This window comes from Syzygium oleosum, unplaced genomic scaffold (genome assembly GCF_021117445.2).
Source record: "Syzygium oleosum isolate NSW1041296 unplaced genomic scaffold, Sole_v2.1 Sole_v2.02, whole genome shotgun sequence".
NCBI classification, from domain to species: Eukaryota; Viridiplantae; Streptophyta; class Magnoliopsida; order Myrtales; family Myrtaceae; genus Syzygium; species Syzygium oleosum.
The window spans coordinates 13,801,967-13,824,462 of record NW_026607486.1 but is presented as its reverse complement, the minus strand read 5'-3'; the positions used below and the strand labels follow the sequence as shown (position 1 = coordinate 13,824,462).

The following is a 22,496-nucleotide window of genomic DNA, read 5'->3' as shown; positions in this document are numbered from 1 at the left end:
GCTTCTGGGTGCTTCGAGCTTCGCCGAGCCGGGGGCGGGGAGGGGAGGGGCGGGTCGGAGGAATCTGCGGCAGCCGTGGGGTTCTTCGGGCGTCGGGATTCGCGATCGAGCTGGGTGGGTTTCTGGGTCCGTTTCGGTCGCGCGAGGAAGGGGTATACGGGAATTCTTTCCTCCTCTGTTTCTCCGGGAAGCTTCAGTGGGTGAGTTGATAATGGAATCTGAAGTCTTGTCGCGGCCTGAAGTCGAGGAACTTCGTGCCGATTCTTAAGCCCGTTGCTGCCCCGAGCTCCGTGGGGAGTGGCGGTGGGGGGTTCGTCCTGCGGGGAAGCGTGTTGTTTTTTCTTGTGTGCGTGGGGCTGGGGAGGTGCGGGTGGGTTGTTGGGTGGCGATAAAGTGGATGGCTTCGGGGCGTTGTTAGAGCCCGGGAGGAAGGGGGGAAGGTGAGGGAATGGCGATGGAGTCGAACATGCCGAGTTCGTCGGCTCTGGGCAGGCACGCGATTTCTTTCCAGGCCGGCGCGCTGAACACGACGTCGGAGATGGTGCCGATGATGGGGGGCAGTTACTTCGGGGTCAACGGCACGGGCGGGGGGATGGTCTTTTCTGCTGGGAATTCCGCTACCCTGGGCAACAGTTTGGGGTTGGCTCAGGCGGGGAATTCGTCGAGCTCCCTCCTCCTGGATTATGTCCCGGGGCTCAAGCATGATGCGGATTTGGCTGTGGAGTGGTCTGCTGAAGAACAGGATAAACTAAACGAGGGCCTTAGGAGGTAAAAAAATTTCGAGCTGCATCTATCTTTGAAACGTCTAAACGGGCGTCTGTTGGCGGGCATACGTGATTTTTCTCCATTGCTTTACTTGTCTTCAGCTGGAGTTTTAATGGTCAGGAAGTTCTTTGAGCTTGGCCTGTTACCCATTTAGGTCTTTCCCTCTACCACGCAATCGAAAGAGAGGAAAGAGGAGAGACGTATCAGCCGGTCATTATAGAGCTGCCTTGTTGTAGGCTTGTAGCTAAGAACGTCGTGCCCGAGCTTGTTATTCTGGCTATGAACCGAATATGAGGAAGTGAACATGAACTCTTTTCTGTTCCGCAGGCGCTAATCATTCTAAACCCCCCGATATTTGAATTCCCTTGCTAGGTGAAATCCCATCTTTAGCTGCTCGGTAGAGACTCTCGTTTAGGCTACATATGGTGAACTTCTGATTTAGCTGCTACCGCTCTTCGGCTTCCAAACATTTTGTCCGCAATAACTCTTTTCGGTTGCTGATAATTAGTTTGATAAGCTTTTGTGGGATCTCGTGAATGATCTGCTGTCTAGACTTCCATTCTAGGTGTAAGTTGTGCCTGTTTGTTCAACCTCAAAGTGTATCCTTCTTTTCCTTTGTTTGCACTCATGTTCCCACTCTATGGTATATGTACTTTAACTGAAGTCTTGGTGGATGTGACATCTTAATCGTTTTCTACATCAATCATGAGATTATCTTCTTTTCTGCCTTGGAAATCACGAGTGCCTTTCTCCTTTCAATTGTAGATACGCTGATGAGCCTAACATAATGAAGTATATCAAAATAGCGGCCACGCTGCAGGACAAAACTGTGCGGGATGTTGCTCTGAGATGTAGATGGATGACGGTAAGTTCATCTGGAATGTCCTCTGAGTCTAGATAACCTTTTCAACTTCAGTAGTTGCTTATGATGCGTTTGGACATTGTCAGTTGTTTGGACTTGGTGTCTTTGCTTGTATAATCTTGTTGACGGAGTTGTATACTTGTCAAATTGAAATGTTAGATTATTTGCATTTCATGTGAGGGGAATCAAACCTATGTCGTGCACCTAAACCCCACTCAGCTGATTTTATGTTCTTCTTGTGCATGCACTCGGAGGCTTGGATTGTCTCAGCGCATAATGTTTCTTCAAATACCTCCTTAGAGTCCACAATTGTTTTTCCTACTTTTGTTACTGTCACTGGGACATACATGCAACTTCTGTCGTGGGATGATCTCTCCTTCTTTATGTCCAATCAATTGAGTGTTGTTTTAGTCAACTAAGGAGTTAGACATATAAAACTTGGCCCGATGTTGAGATCAGTTGGTCGGGTTGAGGAGTGAATCCAATCATGCTTCTTTATCGAACTGCGATGACTTTCAATAATATGAAGTCAATAAAATATTCTGCAAATTGATACGTGGCGTAGCTTCTGATCTAATCTCCTCCTGCACGATATGCGAGGACAGTCCATAATGATAAACTTTGTGCGTGCTTATTGGGATAGGTTTGGAAACTAAACCACACTCATTTCCAAAATTTTCCCTAAGAACAAGTCAGACTTTCATAATCAAGTGATCAGAATTCAGCTGGTTTTGATGTTCTTGTGCATGCACTTGGAGGCTTGGATTGTCTCAGCAGATTAATGTTTCTTGAATTGCCTCCTTGGAGTCCACAATCCCTTTTCAGTTCGTACTCATGTCATTGTAACCGAGATATATATGTTACTTCTGTCACGTGATGATCTCGCCTTCGTTAAGTCCAATTTAATGGGTGTTGTTGTTAGTCAATTAAGGAGTAAGACAATTAAAACTTGGGCTGAAGTCGAGGTCAGTTGCTTAGGTTGAGGAGTAAATCCACTTGTGCTCCTCTATCTAACTTTGATAACTTTCCCTGGGAAGTCAATAAAATATTTCTGCTAATTCAAATGCGGCTTAGCTTCTGATGTAATCTCATCCTACGTGACATGCAAGAAGAGTCCATTACAATAATAATGAACTTTGTGTATGTTTGTTGGGATAAATTTGGAAACTAGTTGTGGTCATCTTACTTGTTATCTTGATGGTCATTCCTTGTTTAAAATTGATTGTGATGACAAACTTTATATGTCCCTATTCTCATACTGAATGAATGAAAGTAGTATGGCGTTGTTAAAATTTATTGGATTTATCTATTAAAATGGAAAAAAGGAAATCATTAAAAACTATCGTTAAAGGTCGAGATGACTTGATAGCTCATTGGGCATTGTAAACATGGTCGCTTCTCATACCAAAAGGTACTTGAGCAGCCTCCTGTTTGATTGGTTTTTTTTCTGCTCATTACTTTAATAATATGATCTCTTTCCTCGACCTTCTGGTTACATGCAAATCAATAGAAGAGCTCACCGTAGTTTAGGAGAAAATGTTTCTGAAAATTAAGGCCATCTGGAATCTCATACTGTTCTGGTGTAACATGACTAACTTCATCTTGATAACATAACAGGTGGAAATTGCTTTGCCTCATTATGCTGGTGCTTTCAGTACATGAGCTTCACTTTGTCTCCTTTCCTTTCTTAAGAATTATTTTTCTTTACTGGGCATTCTCGATATCTTGAAGCCGCAGCATCTTGTGGGCAAATTTGCAATTTTTGGAGCAATAGATGTAAACTCGAATAGTCGCTCCAGCATTTTATTGTTGGGTTTTTACGAGAAAAAGCATCAGTTGTACATTTTTTTGCTACTAAACCAGTTTTGCTCCCTGAAATATGTCCATGCCATTTTTAACATTCTATCAGAAGGAAAGTTACACTAAGAAAGGGTACCAAGGCAACATGTGTATGAAATCAATTAACTAGCTACAAGATAATAGAAGAACCATAGAAACTGCAATCCGTGACATGGCTTATGCTCCACTGAAGCATAAGGGTGGATGGTCACTCTTTCAAGGTTATTGCAGGAGCTTCTATTTCTTCTCTCCTGCTTAAGTTGAACCCAGAAAAGGAAATGAGGAAGGAAAAGTAACTCTTTTCATTTAAGAGAATGTGAAAGTTTTCCTACTTAATCATCTTTACAACCACGTTTGTGTCCCACATGTTCATGAACTTGTTGCCACCTCTGCTCGCATGCAATGTCATAACAAATAATAGAATTTTAGGCATTGTCGTCTAGCTACAACTGACTAGGTTGTGTTAGAAGGATATATTTTGCAAATTACAGGTGCTCTATCACATTGTTGGAGTATCAGTCGGTAGATGTCAAGCCTCTTTTGGCCAAGTTAGTATGTTCGAAGGCTTCGTTATTCTCCGTACTTCAGCCAAAGCAAAGAATTAAGTGTTATGGACTTCTTTTTCGCATTGATTCTATTGACTGATTAACCTACAAATCGTTTTGACATTTTGAGTATTCACTTTGTCATATCTAAGATGGCATATTCCTAGTTAAAGCTTCTATAGACTTTTCTTAATAGTTCTAAACATGTATATATATTTACCCAGTGTATGACTATTATATATATATGGCAATTATTAGCCTATGGAATTTTTGTTTGGTCGATGTATAAATCTTCTTCTCTCAAGATTGTGGGAGTAACATCATTAGTTGCTTAAATTTACTTTTTTGCTCTGAATGTTTGGTACCACAATTATTCCGGTCATATGTTGCATCAATTTATTTAAAAAACATCGATACTTCTTTCAATGATCGGCGAAGTTTATAATTGAAAGAGTAATCAGTTGTGAGCTATCCTAAAAAAAAATAGGAAACTGGTGCTGTACACCTAAAAAAGAGGTATTTTCCGGGCAACATAATAAATCAGAGGGCCCTAAGCAGTTGTCAATCATGCACAGAAGAATCAATTGCCAGAGGAATCTACGAAAGACTCTTAAGTCTATATAATCCCAAACTTTCATATCTATCTTGTTTGGAACTGACGTTACTGACCAACACGAGGATAAAGATGTGCACCCCCTGGGTACCACTTAAATTTACTTTTGTTTTTATTGACCAACATGGAAAGAAAGAGGGGTGGGGGTGGGGGTGGGGGTGGGGGGCCCTATGTCAAATTTTCCAATGGGCACAAGCTGAGATGTTTCTTACAGCCCCTAACAGGTTAAAAAGCGAATTGATGACACAGTTTGAGAGATTCCAGTTAGTACTAGGGCAGTAGACAGACTGTTATACTTCATCTTATGCTGGTGGTATTATACTATTCTGATTGTTTGAATTGACTGACACTCCCTCCTATGTCCTCTTATGTTATGAGGTCTTGTGCTCGAAAGTGCACTTGTTAGAAAGTAAGTTGATTGTATTGGAGTAGGTGGGAAGGTTGCACATATGGGCTGAGAACTAGGTCTATTTATTACTTATATATTTTTCTCCATAGTCGATCAAAGTTTAGGAGATAAATCAATGGAAGGTTGGGGATTTTTCCAATCAAGACTTTATACATGTTATTTCATCATTGAACTTTTTCCAAACAAAGTTGGCTGATAATAAATGAAATGGTGGCCACAACGTGGGATTGTTGGAGGAGGTAATGGTCCTTAGATCTAAGGAAAATTGCAACTTGGAATATTTTTTTTGAAAATACTTCCTCGTGTTAAGCTTGGGCTACAAGACCTTGGTTCTTTTGGGCTTTGTGACTTGCTTTGCACCTTGAACACACTGATTTGATGGAATGTGTGGTTAATACGACCTTTGACATGCAGAAACATCCTTGATTATATCATACTAATTATGATACTGTATATTTATATCCTTTCATGAGGATTAATAAGATGATTCATTGATCTGACTTATGCTGTGGAATTGCTGCAGAGGAAGCGAAGGAAACCTGAAGAACACAATCTAGGCAAAAAGGTGAACAGCCGAAAGGTGTGTCCCCCTTTACATTTTTGTTTACCGAAAAGTGTCTTTTTTCTATTCTTCTAAGTTCTTTAAAATTTAAACTAAGAAACATTATCTAGAACTGATAATCCTACTGGTGATGGCAACCGATAGCCAGCTATTCTTTTCTTGTTTGGGGTCCCCGTGTCCTTATATGATACTACATGATAACTGTAGGTTTCCTTGTGTCCCTGTATGTTTGTACCTTTGGAACCTTTTGGTGTTAACCTCTTCTTTCTACTACAATAAAAATTGCGGCAAACAATTTTGTAGTTAAAACCAGTCCTGGTATTCTAGAAATGAAAGTCATACTTTGTGAAGTTTGTATCATGTGCTTTTTTCTTACGAGTGTATATCATGTTCTACTGGTGTAAGTTTGATTATTCAAAACATTTTTTGCATATAAGTTGATTGCCTTACTAACCACCTTTGGAAACCAAGTTATTTTGGATGTGATAATTTCATGACCATGCCTCTTCAGGATAAGCTGGTGGAATTGTCTGCAACTAATTCTTCATGTCTACCACAAAATATGGCTGCCTATACTCCTATGAATCGGCATATGGACCAGAATGAGCTTCTATCTTGTGAGGGTCAGTAGTTCTTGTTTGATTTTCATGAACAAAATCAGATAATCCTTTTTCCGTCACAACTTTGTACGTTAAATTCACCTGTTTTGTTTCTATGATGGCAAATCAAAGGTCATATCAAATTTTCATAAATTGCTGATGCACTTTTTATTGTTTAGCATATCATACCACTGAAATCAAATTTCTTCGTTTGTCCTTTCATCTTTACCCTTTTCCTTTTTTTAGTTGTAGGAAGCATGAAATGACATGAGTTTGTCTCCTACTTATTTTGCAGATGAATGTCTTAAAGTGCATATCATCAGTTGTAGGTGAAAGTTAAGTTTGTTGCACATATTTTTCTGTAGCTGCATGAATATTTCATTAGTTGGGGAAAGCCATTGCTCGTTGCAATGACACTTTGAACGGTTTATTTAGCTTTACCAGTCTATTTTTTATGCCATGCCTGCTGCAACGGTCATAAAGAAGACTGATATTGGATAAATCATCGAATTCTGCTATGTCTAATTTGTTTGAACATGTGAATTATATCTTTGGTGTATCGACAGAATTTCTTTTTATTAGTGTAGAAGGAGATAAATGTTTCTGTTAAATCTCTTTTGCATCATTACATTTTCCACTCAACTTCCTTTTAGCCCTTTCTAACTAAAGGGGTACACAACGTGTATCTTTTTTGTGCCCTCATATTCTATAGGAGATTAAATGGAGCACTCCATTTAACATCCATGACATTATCCCTCAATGTCTTGTGGCTCGTGGTCATGGTGATACGAAAAAGACGCTTCTTATTCCCTGACCTTGTAGTAGACTGTTTTTCCCGTCTTTGACAAGATGGACTGGTTATATTAGAATTCACAAGAGGCCATGAGTCAATTATCCTTTGGATGCGTTTGTCTTGAAATTTATGAGATACCAATTATCTTTAGTTGCTTGCTCAGGGATTGATGGCACTTCTAGGCAGCTCTTAAAGCAAAATGCACAAGCATTCAACCAAATCTCTACGAATCTTCATATGCTCAAGGTACAGTGCAAGAGGCCTTTTTTGTGCTTAATATTTTTGCATATTCTACCTGAAGGAAAGTGGCTGCAAAACTATCTGTTTTTTCTTTTATGAACATAAAGTTTGTATATTTGGTTTAGTCAGCTTTCTTTATTGTACTTGTTGGTATTTCGCTGGTAAGGTTGGAGAATACATCTTCATTCATGCTCTTACTTTTCTTCAATATGTTTGATTTATCTTCAACCATCAGTTTTCTGGTATCTCTCTCTCTCTCTCTCTCTCTCTCTCTTAATGTGTGGTGTGAAATCAGATCTATCCACAGATACATGCTCACATATGCGCGAGTTTGTGTGAACGACGATTGTTAAGAGAAAATTGCATGGGGAATCTTATCAATGGAAAACTAACATTTAGCATCTTTATTTGTTTTGTGATAACACGGGGGGTTTGTCCGTTCACATGATGTCTCTATGTTGATCTTCATAATATCGAACTATAAGTTCTCTAAATGGCAACAATGCAGTGCGTATTGTTCCATCAGTTGTTTAGTGATTCTTGTCTGGTTAATAACTTATACCCTACATTGTGAACTTATGTATATGAACGAGGGCTGTTAAGCAGTCACCTTTTGAGGTATTATTCATACCCAATGATTCCATCGCTATGGAGCTAATTTTTTCTTATGAAGAGAGGACTATCCATTGTATCTTGAATAAAAACTGAGAGAACTGCTATGGATGGGCCTACTCGATGTCCTTTTGTATGGTTTCTACTATAATTTCTTCTGTTCTATCAGTCATAGACATATTTATATTCATCCACAATGTATAGGTCAGGTCCCTTTACTGGGCATAAGAATTACAATTTATTTCAACTTTCCTCATCGCGCAATTTGGTAAATTGTATGCGGAGGAATTCTACTGGCTTACTTTCCATCTAATGATTATGAGTAACAGTTACAGGAGAACCTTGACCTCTTCTATCGTACGAGGAACAATATATCTTCTATCCTGGAAAAGTATGTTGAGCTTCATTGTTTCTCCTTCTAAATAGTTTATTGATGGTAGTGGCGACATTGGGTAAATGGTTTCTTCCAGTGACTTCCATTGCATTGTGCAGCATGAGAGATACGCCTGGTATAATGAGCCAGATGCCACCACTACCTGTATCCATTGATGAGGATCTTGCAAATACTATATTGCCCAATATTAGTCAGGTAATACAGAATCAATTTCTCTATGCAGTTTATACATATTTGAAATGTTAACCCTATGAATAGATTCCTCTCTACTTTATTTTTGGGGAAATGATTACTTATCTATTGGAATGCAGTTTGAATTGAAGTCTCGTGTTCTTCTCTGTTCAGTATATTCCAGTTCCTCTATCCCAGATTTTCTTGCATCTGCTTCATTTTATAGATATGCACTTAATTAACTTATCAGGTCAACTAGGTCAACTATTCATCTTTGCAAATACTTTGGGTATTCTCCTCAGAAGTGTCAAAAACTTGATTTGGTTTCAAAACTGACAAATTGGAGATCTTTGGTATAATCTCTTGCTGAGTAGTGGATTCTCGGGACTAATTTAATTTGTTTTTTGACATATTCAAGTCTAAGACTTTTGTGAATTTGTGAGATAAAAGGGTAGCAGTGCTCAGCCGCTTCTCTATATATTAGTAATGAGTCTAGGCAGTCAGTGAACTGATTGTGCTGTCAGGTTAGTCTGAACTGGTTCCATGTCGGGCGGGTGCTTCACTTTTATCATGCAATTGGCATATTTTTTAATAGGTCCTGGCATCAGCTCCATGCTGCCTAAAATTGTGTTATTACTACCTAATATTGTCCTGCCTGTTTGCTCTTCTTCCAGTCAATCATGTTTGGCTCGCATGGAAGGATCCCATTGAAGCAGGAGCCAAGGTGCTAAGGGGGGCTGATTGAAATTCAATTGCATATACAAGATTTGTGAAGTACAGAACAATTCTGCCGTATAACACAAGATGCTGTTGCTGAACATTCTTCCTTCTGTAGAGCTGAGCGTCTAGCAATTGCCAAAAAGTTCAGAGATCGCATTTTTGGAATTAGAACCTCCACCTCTCAAAATAGTGAAATCATAAGCATGACGATAGAAGCGCAGAACATGCGTTATCTACTTATCTTGAAAAAGGAGGTTTCTTGACAAAACTCCCTTTCCTCGGTGAAGCTCTAGTTTAAGTGCATTGTGTATAAATCATAGACATCTACTTTGTATTACTGTCTCAGTGCCTGATTGTAACTTATATCTAAGTCAATACTCAGGTTATGCCACCGATCTTATACATTGTCAGCATCCATGTTATGATTCTTCGATGTACTTTTGGAGCATTTGTGTTTTTATCACTCTCGTTTGGGTCGGTCAGAGCTCGTTCCACTTTGTAATGATGTACCGAAAGTCATTTTGACAATCTCCGAGCTCCGGGAAAATAAATTCTTTCGGAGGGACAGCGATGCGAGTCCTTGTTTTAATGTCTTCTGTAACTAAATTCTTCTGTATGATTCCCCAACTGTTTTCCACAACATTCTGCAGTGACATTAACATTCGATGTTGGTTTCTTTAGTTATCATAATTTCGATCCATTTCTTTGATAAAAGGCAGCTGATGAGAACCTTTTAGCTGAGTAAAGGGCAAGATATCAGCATCTGTGCTCTGACCAACCTTCTTTCTTGGTTACTTTCTGATATTCAGTATCTGGGTAAGGTCATAGATACCAGAGGAAGCTAAATGCCAAACGTTCTAAATCATCGTGTTGGTTAGATTATGAATTTTTCCGGCCAGAATACCGGTTTAATCGAGGCTGATTTGTTCAATTAGTCAAGTTGTTTCCTTCGAAATATCGGACGTTTCAAGTCGCTCTTGAACTCTAGGTACATCATGTCGAACGCGATTTCGCCATCTGCATCCCGCGTGGCTTCCTCACCGTTGTCTGTGACATAGGTGGCAAAATTCGACAACAATGTAGGATGAGATTCCTGTTTGGAGAGACTAACTTCATTAATTTCCTAATTTCAGAAGAAATTGGTTTTTCATGCCTTTAAATATTAATTCTCTGTTTCCCCCCTAAATTTCTATCTAATCAATCCATACAAGCAATCCCTCTTCCTACAACAATAGATAAGGGTTAATACATCGAAAAGCTCTAAACTGGTACACCTGTGACAAATTTATCAAAATTAATTTTTTGACCACAAAAAATCATAAATTGGTATATTTAAGACAAATTTACTCTTCATTAAATTGCATTAGTATCACCAAAAACCATAAACTAGTAAGCTTGTGACAAAAGAAAGGGTAAAATTTCAAACCGGTATACCTGTCAATTGCCACGTGTCATTCAACTTAGCAATTTAATGGTAAAATTTAACGGAGGGTAAATTTGTCACAAGTGTACCAGTTTGGAGTTTTTTAATGGTCAAACAATAAGTTTGTGGTAAATTTGTCATATCTGTACTAATTTGGGGCTTTTCGTGATATTGATCCTAGATAAAATGATGTTAGCCCGTCTAATATAAAACAGGAAAAAAAAAAAACATAAAGCTTTCTATGGTAGTTGTTAGTAGACATAAGCTTCCAATTGGAGCAAGACACATTCAACTAATTGAAATCAAATTTGACGAAAGGGGCTGCCTAAAATCCAAAATTCGCTGCCTTTCTCGATTCAAGATAAAGACAAAGAACATCCCTAACCAACTCAAAAAAAAAAAAACGTATACCTTGTCTTTTCGTTAATTCCGAATGTGCTAGTTTATTAAATTAATTAATAAATTAATCAGTTGAGTAGTTAATTAGCCTCCTTGGTTGTTACTGATGAATTGGACCTTCGGTTTGGCATCTCAAATTGCCCTTCAAAAGGGGCCATCGAAATGGCACTCTCTTCCAAACGGAAAATGGCCATAGCTACCCACTTATAATATAAAGAAATTGCACATACTTGTATGTTATAACTTAATCGAATTTGGAAGATTATGCGGAATGTCTTTAATAATCGATCCATTCCGGTCAAATCTCCAGCTCGATCACGGCGCTTATTTTAATCAAAGAGGATCCGATCTATGTCTAATTAGCCGCCTAATCGATCTCGATTAATTTTAAAGCTTCGCGTCGGAATAAAACAAACGCGATATCATAAGTTACTGAAAAACAAATGGTTTAGTCCGCTCGGGTGCACGAACTCTTCTGATCGATCGATGATGAGGACTTTGTCCCTGTCCTCGGACGGCATCACATTTTCAAATAGGTCTTGCGTTTTGTTGTCAATTTGGATTCTTTGACTTTTGTGATTGAGTTTGTCGCTTTTTTGTTGCGATTGCAAATATATTATCAATCTAGCATCCTTCCAATGCGGTTTCATAGATGAAGCAGTTTGAGCTTAATTATTTAACAGTTTATTTTGTCTCTTTGGTGCTTAACGAAGCGAATATTCGTGGTTTAATGGCTTCATAGAGGAAGGCCAACTAAACAAAAAAGAAATGGAACATTTATTATATCGAAAAATCAATCTTTGGTACCCTCCGCTCAATGAGAAAATGGGTCTAGAGTAGACGGATTGAAACTTATGGGGCTCAAGGAATGATGGAAGAGAATGAAAAACATAAATAAAACAAGAATAGCAATGAGAAAATGAAGCAGAGAAACCTAGATTTTCCATGAACAAATTCAAACTTGAAAAGGATCTTTCGAATTTTCAAAGAGTAAGGGACAAGGAGATCGATCAAGAAAGTTCTCTGGTTCTTATACATACACATATGAACAGTTTTTTTTCAAAAAGCGTTGCTCAAGACCATGAACTTGTGATCGGGGTTTAAATTAGAGGACGAAGTTCATAGTGCTATGAAGCACAAATGAAGCCCGGCCTAAATTCGTCCTTCGGCCAAAGGAACAAAGCAAAGCTAAAGTTTCCACCCCGTAAAGAACGGAATAGCAAAGTTAGGCCGATCATATGGGATCGGCCGGTCAAACACCCAAAAGGAGTACAAAAAGGGAGGTTTCCAAACAAAGGCACGTGATTCCCGAAACAGGGTTTTGCAAAATCAAATCGGAGCTTTGCAGTCTTATTCTAATGCTTGGGCGGCCACGGACCTTTCCAGAAATTCTGGTGTGAATGTCTGAAATTTTTTTTAAAAAAAATTAAAGGATGTTTTGAAAAGAAGGAAGAACGTGGAAAAATGAGAAACAGACCAGAAGAGTCTGCTGCGCGGCACCGTGTCGTGGAATCGAGTCTTCAATGATTTCGGGTCATGTCATGTGCCCCAAGAGGAGCACAATGCCTTTTTCCACTGTATAAACATGTGCATGTGATGTATACACTGTACTGTGCTGCTATATTATATATATAATTTTCTGGGCTCTAGCCCAAAAGCAATTCCCCCTTCTTTTTTTTTTTTTCTGGGTTTAGCAAATATATATGATTTTTTTGGTCATATTGCCTTTTCTAGTAAGTTTCCACATAGGGTTACACTTTGCCTTGTGCCACATTTGATTTGATAAGAAATGTGTGGAGGGGAGACATAGGAACCTTGAAAAGGAGATGCCATATGTTCAATGTTTCTTTGTTCTCGCGAAGGAAGACAATCGCATTGCATTAACGCAAAAAAAAAAAAGGCATAGCCAAACACCCTTTTTGCTTTGTGGGTTCGGAAGTGTGCGACTTTTTAACAGGAAAAAGAAAAGTCACAATAAACGCCTACTGTCTCTTTGTTCTATGTCCTTTTTTCTCCCTTAAGAAAATGACGAACGATTAAGAAAACATTCGTCGCGAATGGATCGCTAATAGTTGGGTGATTCATGTGCTGCCAGATACTAGAGAGTAACAATGCACGACCTGAAAGTCCTTTTCGACCGCACTTTGTGGCGTCATGGGCGCTGTAATCACGAAACTATATGACAAGTTTTTATAATTTCATCCTATCTTAGTCGGGCCGAATCCGGTCGGTCCTTCTTGGCTTCCGTGCCTAATCACACGACTGTGTACTTGTTTAAGTTGATAAATTCAACCGACGTTATGAAGTTTTCCGAATATGAAATCTACTGTCAATTCCCAAGCGCCCAAAAAACACTGTGCATGTTGTGTTGCCTAGCTTCTTAGAAAGTACCAAAAGCCAAAAAGGAGATCAAAGACATATTCGTGGAGGACAAAGGGGATCGACAGGGACAGAACAAATCAGAGTGCAGTTGAGTTCCAAGTCCAAAGCAAAAAGTCCATTGGGGGAAAAGCTCTTTTGGCACTTAATTGCCATTCGTCCACGCACGAAACGGGTCCCTGAAGACCATCGAATTCATGTCCTTTGGTAAAGAGTTAAAAAGATCTGATGTGGGTTTTTTGGATCCATTCCTTTTACCACCTAGCTCCGCCACTCTCCTAAAGTCTTTGAGAGTACCAGCTAGATTCACCCATGAAACTCAAATGGAGGAAGAGAAAAAAGAAAAAGAACGCACCGAGTGAAAGTTGGTGCATATGCAAAAAGAGAAAGTTGATTTATGGATCGAGTTGGTCCAACGTGACAGCATGACACCAACTTCACCTGCACCTTCTCGGGCGCGATTGATTTCATTCATCGCACCAAGGATTGGTACCCGAGTCCAGACAAGAATTTGGCTGCGAAAAAGCAATAAGATTTCTCCTCACTTTTCATAGGAGGCTTGACTTCCCAACCTTGGTTTTTTGGGGAGACCGAGTCTCTCTTTCTTTCTCTCTCTGATTGGAGACAACGGTGAGAGGGAACTGCTCTCATGCTGCCACCTGTCGCTACTCGGAGCTCCTCCCTTTATTCCCTCCGTCCCCCCCGCTTTTGTCCCCTTCTATTTGTGCTCTTCCGCTCCCCGTCCGCCTCCCTCCGCCTTATAAATACGCCTGACCACCGCTCAAACCACACTCTCTCCTCACACTCAGTTGCAGCGATGGGCTCGATCTCAGACCCGCCCCTTCTGACCAACTTCACCCAACTCCTCCGGAGATGCCACACCAACCCCTCCTCCTCTCCAATCAAGAATGTCAACATGGTACTCTGCTTAATATGTTTATCTTCATGCTGATTTGTAGAAGATTCTGCAATGCAACCATTCTGATTATTTGTTTTTTTTGATTTGTTACTTCAATAGATGCCCCAGGAGTGTGAGCTCCCGGTCATCGACCTGAGCGGGCTGAGCAGTGGATGTGAGGCGGAGAGAAGGTCGTGCGTGGAGGCCATATGCCGGGCCTCTGCGGAGTGGGGATTCTTCCAGGTGGTGAACCATGGGATCAGCAGCGAGCTGCTTGGGGAGATGAGGAGGGAGCAGGTGAAGTTGTTCGAGACGCCCTTCGAGACCAAGGCCCACTCCGCCCTCCTCAACAACTCCTACCGCTGGGGCACTCCCACTGCCACCTCCCCTGCCCAGTTCTCCTGGTCTGAGGCCTTCCATGTACCCCTCACCAAGATCTCTGACCCCTCTTGCTATGGCCAGTTCATCTCTCTCAGGGGAGTGATGATGGAGTTTGCCACCGCCATGTCTAGGCTGGCCAGGACGCTGGCGGGGGTCCTGGCGGAGAACCTCGGGCATCGGGGCGGCCGCGGCGCGTTCGACGAGATGTGCCACGAGAGCACGTGCTTCCTCCGGCTGAACCGCTACCCGGTGTGCCCGCTGTCGCCGGAGATGTTCGGGCTGGTGCCCCACACGGACAGCGACTTCCTGACCATTCTGTACCAGGACCAGGTGGGAGGCCTCCAGCTCCTCAAGGACTCCCGGTGGGTCGCCGTCAAGCCCAACCGAGACGCTCTCATCGTCAACATCGGAGACCTTCTTCAGGTAATAAAAAAAGAAAGCACAAAGTCAAAACAAATTGCCCAAGTCAATAGCGTCCCGGGCTCATCCTATCAATCCTCGTCCAATTCTTCAAATGCTCTGACTTTCGTGCCTTGAACGAGGACAATGATTAACGCGAGTATGAATCGGTCATCTTTCTGGGCAGGCGTGGAGCAACGACGTGTACAAGAGTGTGGAGCACAAGGTGATAACGAACGACAAGGTGGAGAGATACTCCGTTGCCTACTTCCTTTGCCCTTCGTACGACTCTCTGATCGGGAGTTGCAGAGAGCCCTCCGTCTACAGAAAGTTCACTTTTGGAGAATACCGGAAGCAAGTCCAAGAGGACGTCAAGAAAACAGGCCACAAAGCTGGTCTCCCACGTTTCAGGCTACAAACGAGTATATAAACACAGTTCATTCAATTGAAATATACGAAAGCCATCCTGTGGGGACCTCCATGGTTTATATACTAATACAGTTCTGAGAAATTATATTAGTTTATTGAAAAAGAAAAGAAGGAGAAGAATGAAGAGAAGAAAAGAGACGAGGAGATTCTTTTTAGGTGTCTTATGATGTATCTGTAAATCTATAGCATACCATCCATACTCTGCAGCCTTCAAACCAGCGAAAGAAGAAGGAGAGACACATCATGTATGAGTCAATATGGCCTTTGTACAAGATCTTTTTGACATACAACATTAGTACTTAACTGATGTCAAGCCTTTTTGACTCTCTCTCTCTCTCTCATTTGACCGCAAGTAGTGTTCTCTTGTCATTCATATCTCATATGTCATGCCAACCCTCAGAAGCTTATTCCTTGGGATCGCCATGATTTTCTCGCCTTGCCTGAAATTTTTCCTGAGAAAACTGTAGGCGTAGTCGATGATGATCTTCTTGCACAAGGATGAGTTCGGCTCGGCGACCACCTCGGCTTCCCCGAGGAGGTACACTGTGCCCATCTCCATTGCTTGCTGCACGATTTGCATCTCCTCTTCTGCCTCTAGGATTGCTGTCTCATCCTTGCGGTTGTCATCATGGCTCTTGGCCTCGAGGAAGAAATACTCATGCCGGATGAATTCCTTCAAGTTGTCCACCAATTGGCGCTCAAACTCATGTGGCTCCTCTCTCTTGTCCTTGTATCCGTACCGCACGACGCAGCGGAACATCCTGATACTCCTCGGTTCGACCTGCCTGAACAAGAATCGCTCCTCCAGCTCAACCTTGCTGATTGGGAGGTTCTTGATTGAGACAACGACTAGAACAGAGTGGATTGACGATATATTAGCCACAAAATGCGACAGTATAGGAGGAATGCCCTGCACGAGCTCAGAGTAGAGGAGGGCGATCCCGGGGACCCGGTTGATGCTTGGGTTTGCGGCAAGATCTCTGATGAACTCCGTTGAGACCTTGTTCTTGAGCTCGTACATGTACCGTTGCTTGTGGACGTATTGCCATATTATCATGACTGTCATAAGGACGGCTGCAAACACGAGTGACAGGAAACCGCCCTCTCTGAACTTGTAGAAGACTGACGAGAGATAGAACAATTCAATCGAGCCGAAGATGGTGAAGAAGAGCACTATCCACCATATGCTCGTCTTCCATATCACAACCATGATGAGAGTGACCATGCAAGTTGTGATCACCATGACGCTCACCACAGCAATTCCTGTAACCCAACTTTCAGGAAACAAATCAAATTATAAAAGCCACCAAATTAGGTCCAATTGGAAATTTTGTAGGGCGCAAAATTTTTAGACCGGTCCAAATTGATATAAAGTTATCCGAAGTTTTGAAAGGGAAGGCAATCAAATTGATTCATCAATGAGGTCTAATGATTTCGACTTACCGTATGCGTTGCCAATGTTGGTGGGTGTCTGGAAGCAGGCGGTGACCATTACGCAGGCGAACATGAGCATGTAGTTCACCTCCGGTATGTAAACCTGGCCCTCGTACTTGGCCGACGTGTGAACCACCTTGACCCTCGGGAAACAGCCCAAGGTCAGAGACTGCGAGATGATGGCGAACGTCCCTGAGATCATTGCCTGGCTGGCAATGATCGCCGCGGCGACAGCCACCACAAACATCGGCCAGTACAATGGTCCTGCTCATCGATCAATAGGAGTCATGAAACATTATCAAACATAGCCTCATTTGTACTGCAGGCCTAAGGCCTCATAATCTTTCGTGAGCTCATCCAATACATCGCAGACGATTTACCTTTGGGAGCCTAATTCGGGTTAATTTTCTAAGTCTTGATTATGGCAATCATACTAATTAATTTTCTTTGCTAGATTATCTTTTATGAAATTCAAATGAGGTGTTTTATTTTAATTTTACATACCAGGGATTGAGTCATAGAAAGTGTTGGCAACATTGCCAGGGTGCTTCATGAGATAAGCTGCTTGTCCACTATATGCGATCAGAAGTGCAGGAAATATGAGGCAAGAGAAGCTGATCTGCATCAATTGTACTCGCCATTAAATAAACCCAACAGTGGGAACACACGTTACTAGCCGTGTAAGTAGTCCATAGGACGTAAATACTTCGCCCGACAATCGTCTATATAAGAAAAGGTTCAGTTGAAACTTTGAGTTATGTGGTCCATGAAAGAGAGAAAACTCAGCAAAATTATGGACGGAGCTGTAGTTCACACCACGCATATTTAGAGTTCGAAAATATGCCGGGTTTGTAAGGAGAGATTTACAGATATTGTGCGTTTGGATCAGAACCATGAAATCGGTGCGCAAGATTTAGAAACACGCACGCTTTTGTTCATTACAAAAACTAGGTGATATATATCTACTTACTTGGATTGCTCGAACATTGAAATGACCCAGATCAGCAAACATGGCCTCAGTTCCTGATTCAATTGAAACGTTCATATCATTGTGCTTGAGACTTTTACCTACTTGTATACCAAAAAAGCACACACAAGCATGATCACACGGACCTGTAATGCAAAGGAAGATGCCGCCGAGCGAGACCCAGGCTTGCTTGCCGTTGCGGTTGAAATAGTCGACGATGTACTTAGGGTTGAAGGCACGCAACACACTGATGTCGTACTTGAACAGGTTGAAGACCCCGATCCCGATAATGAATGTGAACCAGACAAAAATGATGGGCGCAAATGAGAACCCAACCCGGTCCGTCCCGAACCTCTGGACGAAGAAAAGGAGTATCAGGATCACCACCGATATCACCACCACCGCATCTGCATGTCCATACATAAACATACGCGTGAAATAAAGAATTAGCACTTACGTGTGAAATAAAGAAGAGTTATAAATGGATCTTTGAAGCATATTTGTCTAATCAATTTGCTAATAATTACGCATTGAATTCTTACCTTTGCCCAGTGACTTGATCCCGCTCACTGCTGAAAGAACTGCCAGAAGCCAACATGAAAAAAAAAGAACCAGAGAGGTCTTCTTAGCTTCCAAGATGCAAAAAGTATTTCTATTTCTAACTCGATGATATCTTGATGTCGCATGAAGCATTGAAGGATAGACCATCTTAAGTGAGATGCGACATTGTAGGTCCACCCAGGTTTGGAATTCAAGAATAATAGAGGTGTTTCCTGGCTAGTAGATTAATAGCGAGAAAGGATGGGCGATTTTAACCTGAAATGGATGGAGTGAGAACACCGTCGCCGATGACCATGGAAGTGCCCATGATGGTGACAAGAAAGAGCACGATCTGGGCGGTCTTGCTGTTCTCCAGCATATGCTTGATCTTCTGAGTTCGTCGCAACTGCTTTGATGGAGTGTCGAGCTCGTAGTTCGAAACTTCTCGATCCTCGGGCTGGTGATTCGGTATCAGACTCACCTTTGCATACCTACATATCAGCGTGTACAATGCGAACGTCCCTCCTGAAAGCAAGCACGGTGCACCCGAGTTAGAATTGTGAAAATCATGTCATTGGTCGCCACCATAAAAAAAGAAAAAGCTAATAGCAAGAGATTGGCACGTGAACCTGCAAAAAAATAGTCACCTACAGTATCCTGATAATCCTACTATGTGAAGCACAATAGAGGTTCGACAAAAAATAAGAACAATAGAGGTATACATGCGTACCGTCGCCATTGTCATTGGCAAAGAGGACGATGAAGACGTACTTAAGCAAGGGGACAAGGGCAATCGTGTAGATGATTAGCGACAGAACCCCGATAATGTCGTGAGTGTCCTTAATTCCCTCCGTGAATGTACTCGAGTACACGTAGAGTGGAGACGTCCCTATGTCACCATACACCACTCCAATGCTCTGAAATGCCAAACTCAATGTCCTTTGCCAATTCACCTGTAAATCAATTATTTCATCGGTTTAATGAAAAATGCTCGGTTATTCCGGGGGGAAAAAGGATTATCCCTGAAGTCAACGGTAAAAAGTAGATTCAATTTATCAAGGGTAGCATATGATGATCACGTCACGTAAGACTTGAATTGCAAAATCTGTTAGTATACGCGTTATTTCTCAACAATTGCAATCAGATTTAAAGTTAGGGTTTCCAGAGTTGATTTAGAGGTTTAGCACATCTGGTCTCTATTTGGAAACCTTGTGTTTGCAATTATATCTAGAGCAAGAGTTGAAATTGAGAAGTTTAACGGGAGGAACAACTTTGAGTGGTGAAGAATTAAGATGCGTGCCCTGTTAACAACCCAAATTTTGATAAAAGAAAGAGAGCTCACTCTTTACTCTTCAATGCTAGATTAGGTAAAAATTTCTAGGCCGAAGTAGTGAATTCTTCTTGCTGGTTAGTGAATAAATCACCATCATCATCAATTGATTGGAAATTTCTTGAGGAAACTTGGTCAGGTAAGCTTGCTAATTACACTGAACTCAGAGTGTTCGATTGCCCTGCTTATGTTGTGTGAGTGATGGTGAATCCGATGGTAAGGAGATTGATGTTCCCTGGTTATTTGCATAGGGTGAAGGAAGATAGGTTGTGGTTTATTGAGGAAGAATCACCCGAGCTTATATTCACAGAGACGTTACCTTTGACAAATTTGCTCATTTTCATAAGAGGAGTGAGAGATTAATTGTAGAGAAAGATTTGGATGATATTAAAAAACAAGAGGAGCTTCAAAGAGAGCCTAGAGGTGTTTAGAGTACGGTAGATGTGACATTGTTTGCAAAGTTGCTGCTTTCGAAAGTTAGAGGTCCCACTTAATGAAGCTTCAAGGTGGTTAGCGAAGTTGGATGAGATAGAGGGCTAGTTGCAAACAAATACTGATTTAGAAACTTGGGTGCACTAGATATAGTTTCGAGTTTGGAGACGTAGAGAGTGAAGAGCGCTGAAATGTTGCGAGCGACTTGTAAAAGTTATTTCAAAAAAGCATTGATATGCTTCAACATGCGATTGAAAATTATGTAAGTACCACACGTGCTACCTATCATAAATTGTTTAGATTGTCACTGTGTACTTGGATGGAGGTGGACCACTTATCCCATGCTTCACCTGCTATTACCATCAGTTATGTAAGTCATGTCACGGATAGTAATGGGCTTGATCTTTCACGTGCTATTAAGAGAATATTTACAGTTAGTCTAGGTGAATATTGTGATGCTGTAAAGTGGATCCTACTAATTTTGTTGGAGACAACAAGTGTTGGGTATGTTTCAGAGGATGCAGTTTAAGTAGGGTGGCAGTAATTAAATTTGCGAACTCCAGGGTCATGTAGGGAATTTGAAAGATGGTCGATTTTCAAGCAATTATGCCTTTACTTCTAATAGTTAAGTTGTTAGTTGGAAGACGTCATTGAGAGAAATGACGATTTTGGGACGATTGAGGTTGAAAACACAGTGATAATAAAAGTAGCTGAAGAGGTGGTGCGGTCAAATGACTTAGTTATCGATGTTGGCGTGGGACATCGGATTGATGTGGTGGTCTATGGAAGCTAGAGATATCAATGGAGAATTGAGTTAATTGGTGATCGATATTTCAGCATAAGAAATCACATGTCAGGAGAGGATATGACACTGAAGAAACTTCTTGTAACGGAGAATTCTGAGGATGTGTGGACTAAGTTCATTCCTCTAAATAAGTCCGAGCTCAGCTTGGGCTTGATAGATGTCTGCAATGGTTGAGAGCCCGTCCAGACATTGAGAGAGTCGATACGGGTGTTAAGATTATATCTCAAGTTTAAGTCCGTGAAGGAAACTCATCTAGGTAGAAGTTCCAAATCCAAAAAGGACTTGTGGTTTTTTGTTTGAACAAGTAAGGACTTATTGAAATAGTTTCCGCATTGGAGCTGGATTGAGAGATTTTATTAGTGTGTTTTGGTTTGGTGTAATCTAGCACTAAGAAACACTCGAGGGATTGTGTAAGCTCTGCAACTCGCCGGATTCATAATGAATTTCTTGGCGGTTGGCTTCCCTCGTGAAGTAGGTACTAACACTTAAGCCTAACTACATTGCGTCGTTCCTTGTTGATTTCTCCAATAATTTTTCTTCTTGCATTGGACTTGAATTACAATATTCGTTACCTTCTATCTTATTTCACAACCTATGACGGACATATAAAGGTGATCGAACTCGTTGCAGTCTCAAGAAACATGTGGGACTCGCATATGTTATGGGAGTCCTCTCAGTCTTTTTACTATTTTCGATCAACGTGATTCAATGACCATTCAAAGGTGCATCCTAGGAAATCACAGGCATTCATATTTCAAGAAAGACGGACGGAAGAACGCAACGCGATGTTTTCTTGAAATCCAGGAATATCAAACAAAGAAAAGGAATTACTTAGCTGACGAAAAATACGGCTACATGCAAAATATGCAATACGCACCTTGGATGAGTGGGCGTGGGACATGGAGACTCGACCGGCCTCCACGTTGAGGGAGTCGGAGTGACCCAGTTTCGCCCATGAGACATTTCGCTCCTTCATGTTCCGCTTCGCATCGTTCTCCGCCTCCTTCGCTTCCGCTGCGATCTCCGATTCTTCTTCTTCCTCATGCATCACCGCCAACTTCTCCTCCGTCATTGATGCTCTTTGCTGAACTTTCTTTCTGTGTCTTTCTTCAATGTCAAGCGATGACTCCGCTCTTTACAGGGCCTCGAGAGAGTCCAGACGTTTCAAACTGAATATTCCGCCAGAACAAACCGTGCCATATGTTCGATGATTTCACACAATGTTAGAAAGACGTGTTTGGTTCGCGGGACTAAGCTTCATCGGTCGGTTTGGTGAGTCGCGCGCTTTTGTCGCTTTTCTACAAGTTTTATCTGTGTAGCACCTGTCTTAACTAATTAATTATGTGCTGGCCCCAATAATCGTGGTGTGTCCTGAACAAACTATTTCTTTTTTCTTTCCTCCTTTTCTTTGTCAATTTTTTTTAGTGGTTGAATCACACACACACACACACACACACACACACATATATAGGGTTTAGGGTCTATACACACACCTGCACACACACATTGTAATATCTTCTTGTTCATTTGTGGTTTCATTAGAGAAAAAAGTTCAA

The 22,496-nt window shown here is 41.3% G+C and overlaps 3 protein-coding genes across 4 annotated transcripts; 2 read left to right on the top strand and 1 right to left on the bottom strand.

The window, feature by feature from the left end:
* Positions 1-361: 361 nt before the first annotated feature.
* On the top strand, positions 362-9,561 carry LOC115681838 (uncharacterized). Of its 2 annotated transcripts, XM_030605920.2 has the most exons (8): positions 363-768; positions 1,531-1,630; positions 5,557-5,613; positions 6,107-6,218; positions 7,151-7,233; positions 8,169-8,230; positions 8,332-8,428; positions 9,079-9,561. In XM_030605920.2, exons 1-8 carry the CDS (start codon positions 449-451, stop codon positions 9,133-9,135), a joined length of 888 nt encoding a protein of 295 aa, XP_030461780.1. In that variant the 5' UTR covers positions 363-448; the 3' UTR covers positions 9,136-9,561. The 2 variants fall into 2 exon arrangements, with proteins under 2 accessions (XP_056164837.1, XP_030461780.1); XM_056308862.1 differs by lacking the exon at positions 8,169-8,230 and having other exon boundaries at positions 362-768.
* Positions 9,562-13,960: 4,399 nt separating this feature from the next.
* LOC115681847 (gibberellin 2-beta-dioxygenase 6-like) lies at positions 13,961-15,507 on the top strand. Its single transcript, XM_030605934.2, has 3 exons — positions 13,961-14,244; positions 14,344-15,027; positions 15,191-15,507. The coding sequence occupies exons 1-3, from the start codon at positions 13,975-13,977 to the stop codon at positions 15,431-15,433; spliced, it is 1,197 nt and encodes a 398-aa protein (XP_030461794.2). The 5' UTR covers positions 13,961-13,974; the 3' UTR covers positions 15,434-15,507.
* A 45-nt stretch (positions 15,508-15,552) lies between these two features.
* Positions 15,553-22,196, bottom strand: LOC115681837 (potassium transporter 5-like). The gene is made up of 9 exons (XM_030605919.2): positions 21,818-22,196; positions 19,104-19,326; positions 18,650-18,898; positions 18,376-18,414; positions 17,980-18,240; positions 17,837-17,889; positions 17,371-17,485; positions 16,876-17,130; positions 15,553-16,695 (listed from the first exon to the last, which is right to left on the bottom strand). Exons 1-9 carry the CDS (start codon positions 22,010-22,012, stop codon positions 15,803-15,805), a joined length of 2,283 nt encoding a protein of 760 aa, XP_030461779.1. The 5' UTR covers positions 22,013-22,196; the 3' UTR covers positions 15,553-15,802.
* Between the last annotated feature and the right edge of the window lie 300 nt (positions 22,197-22,496).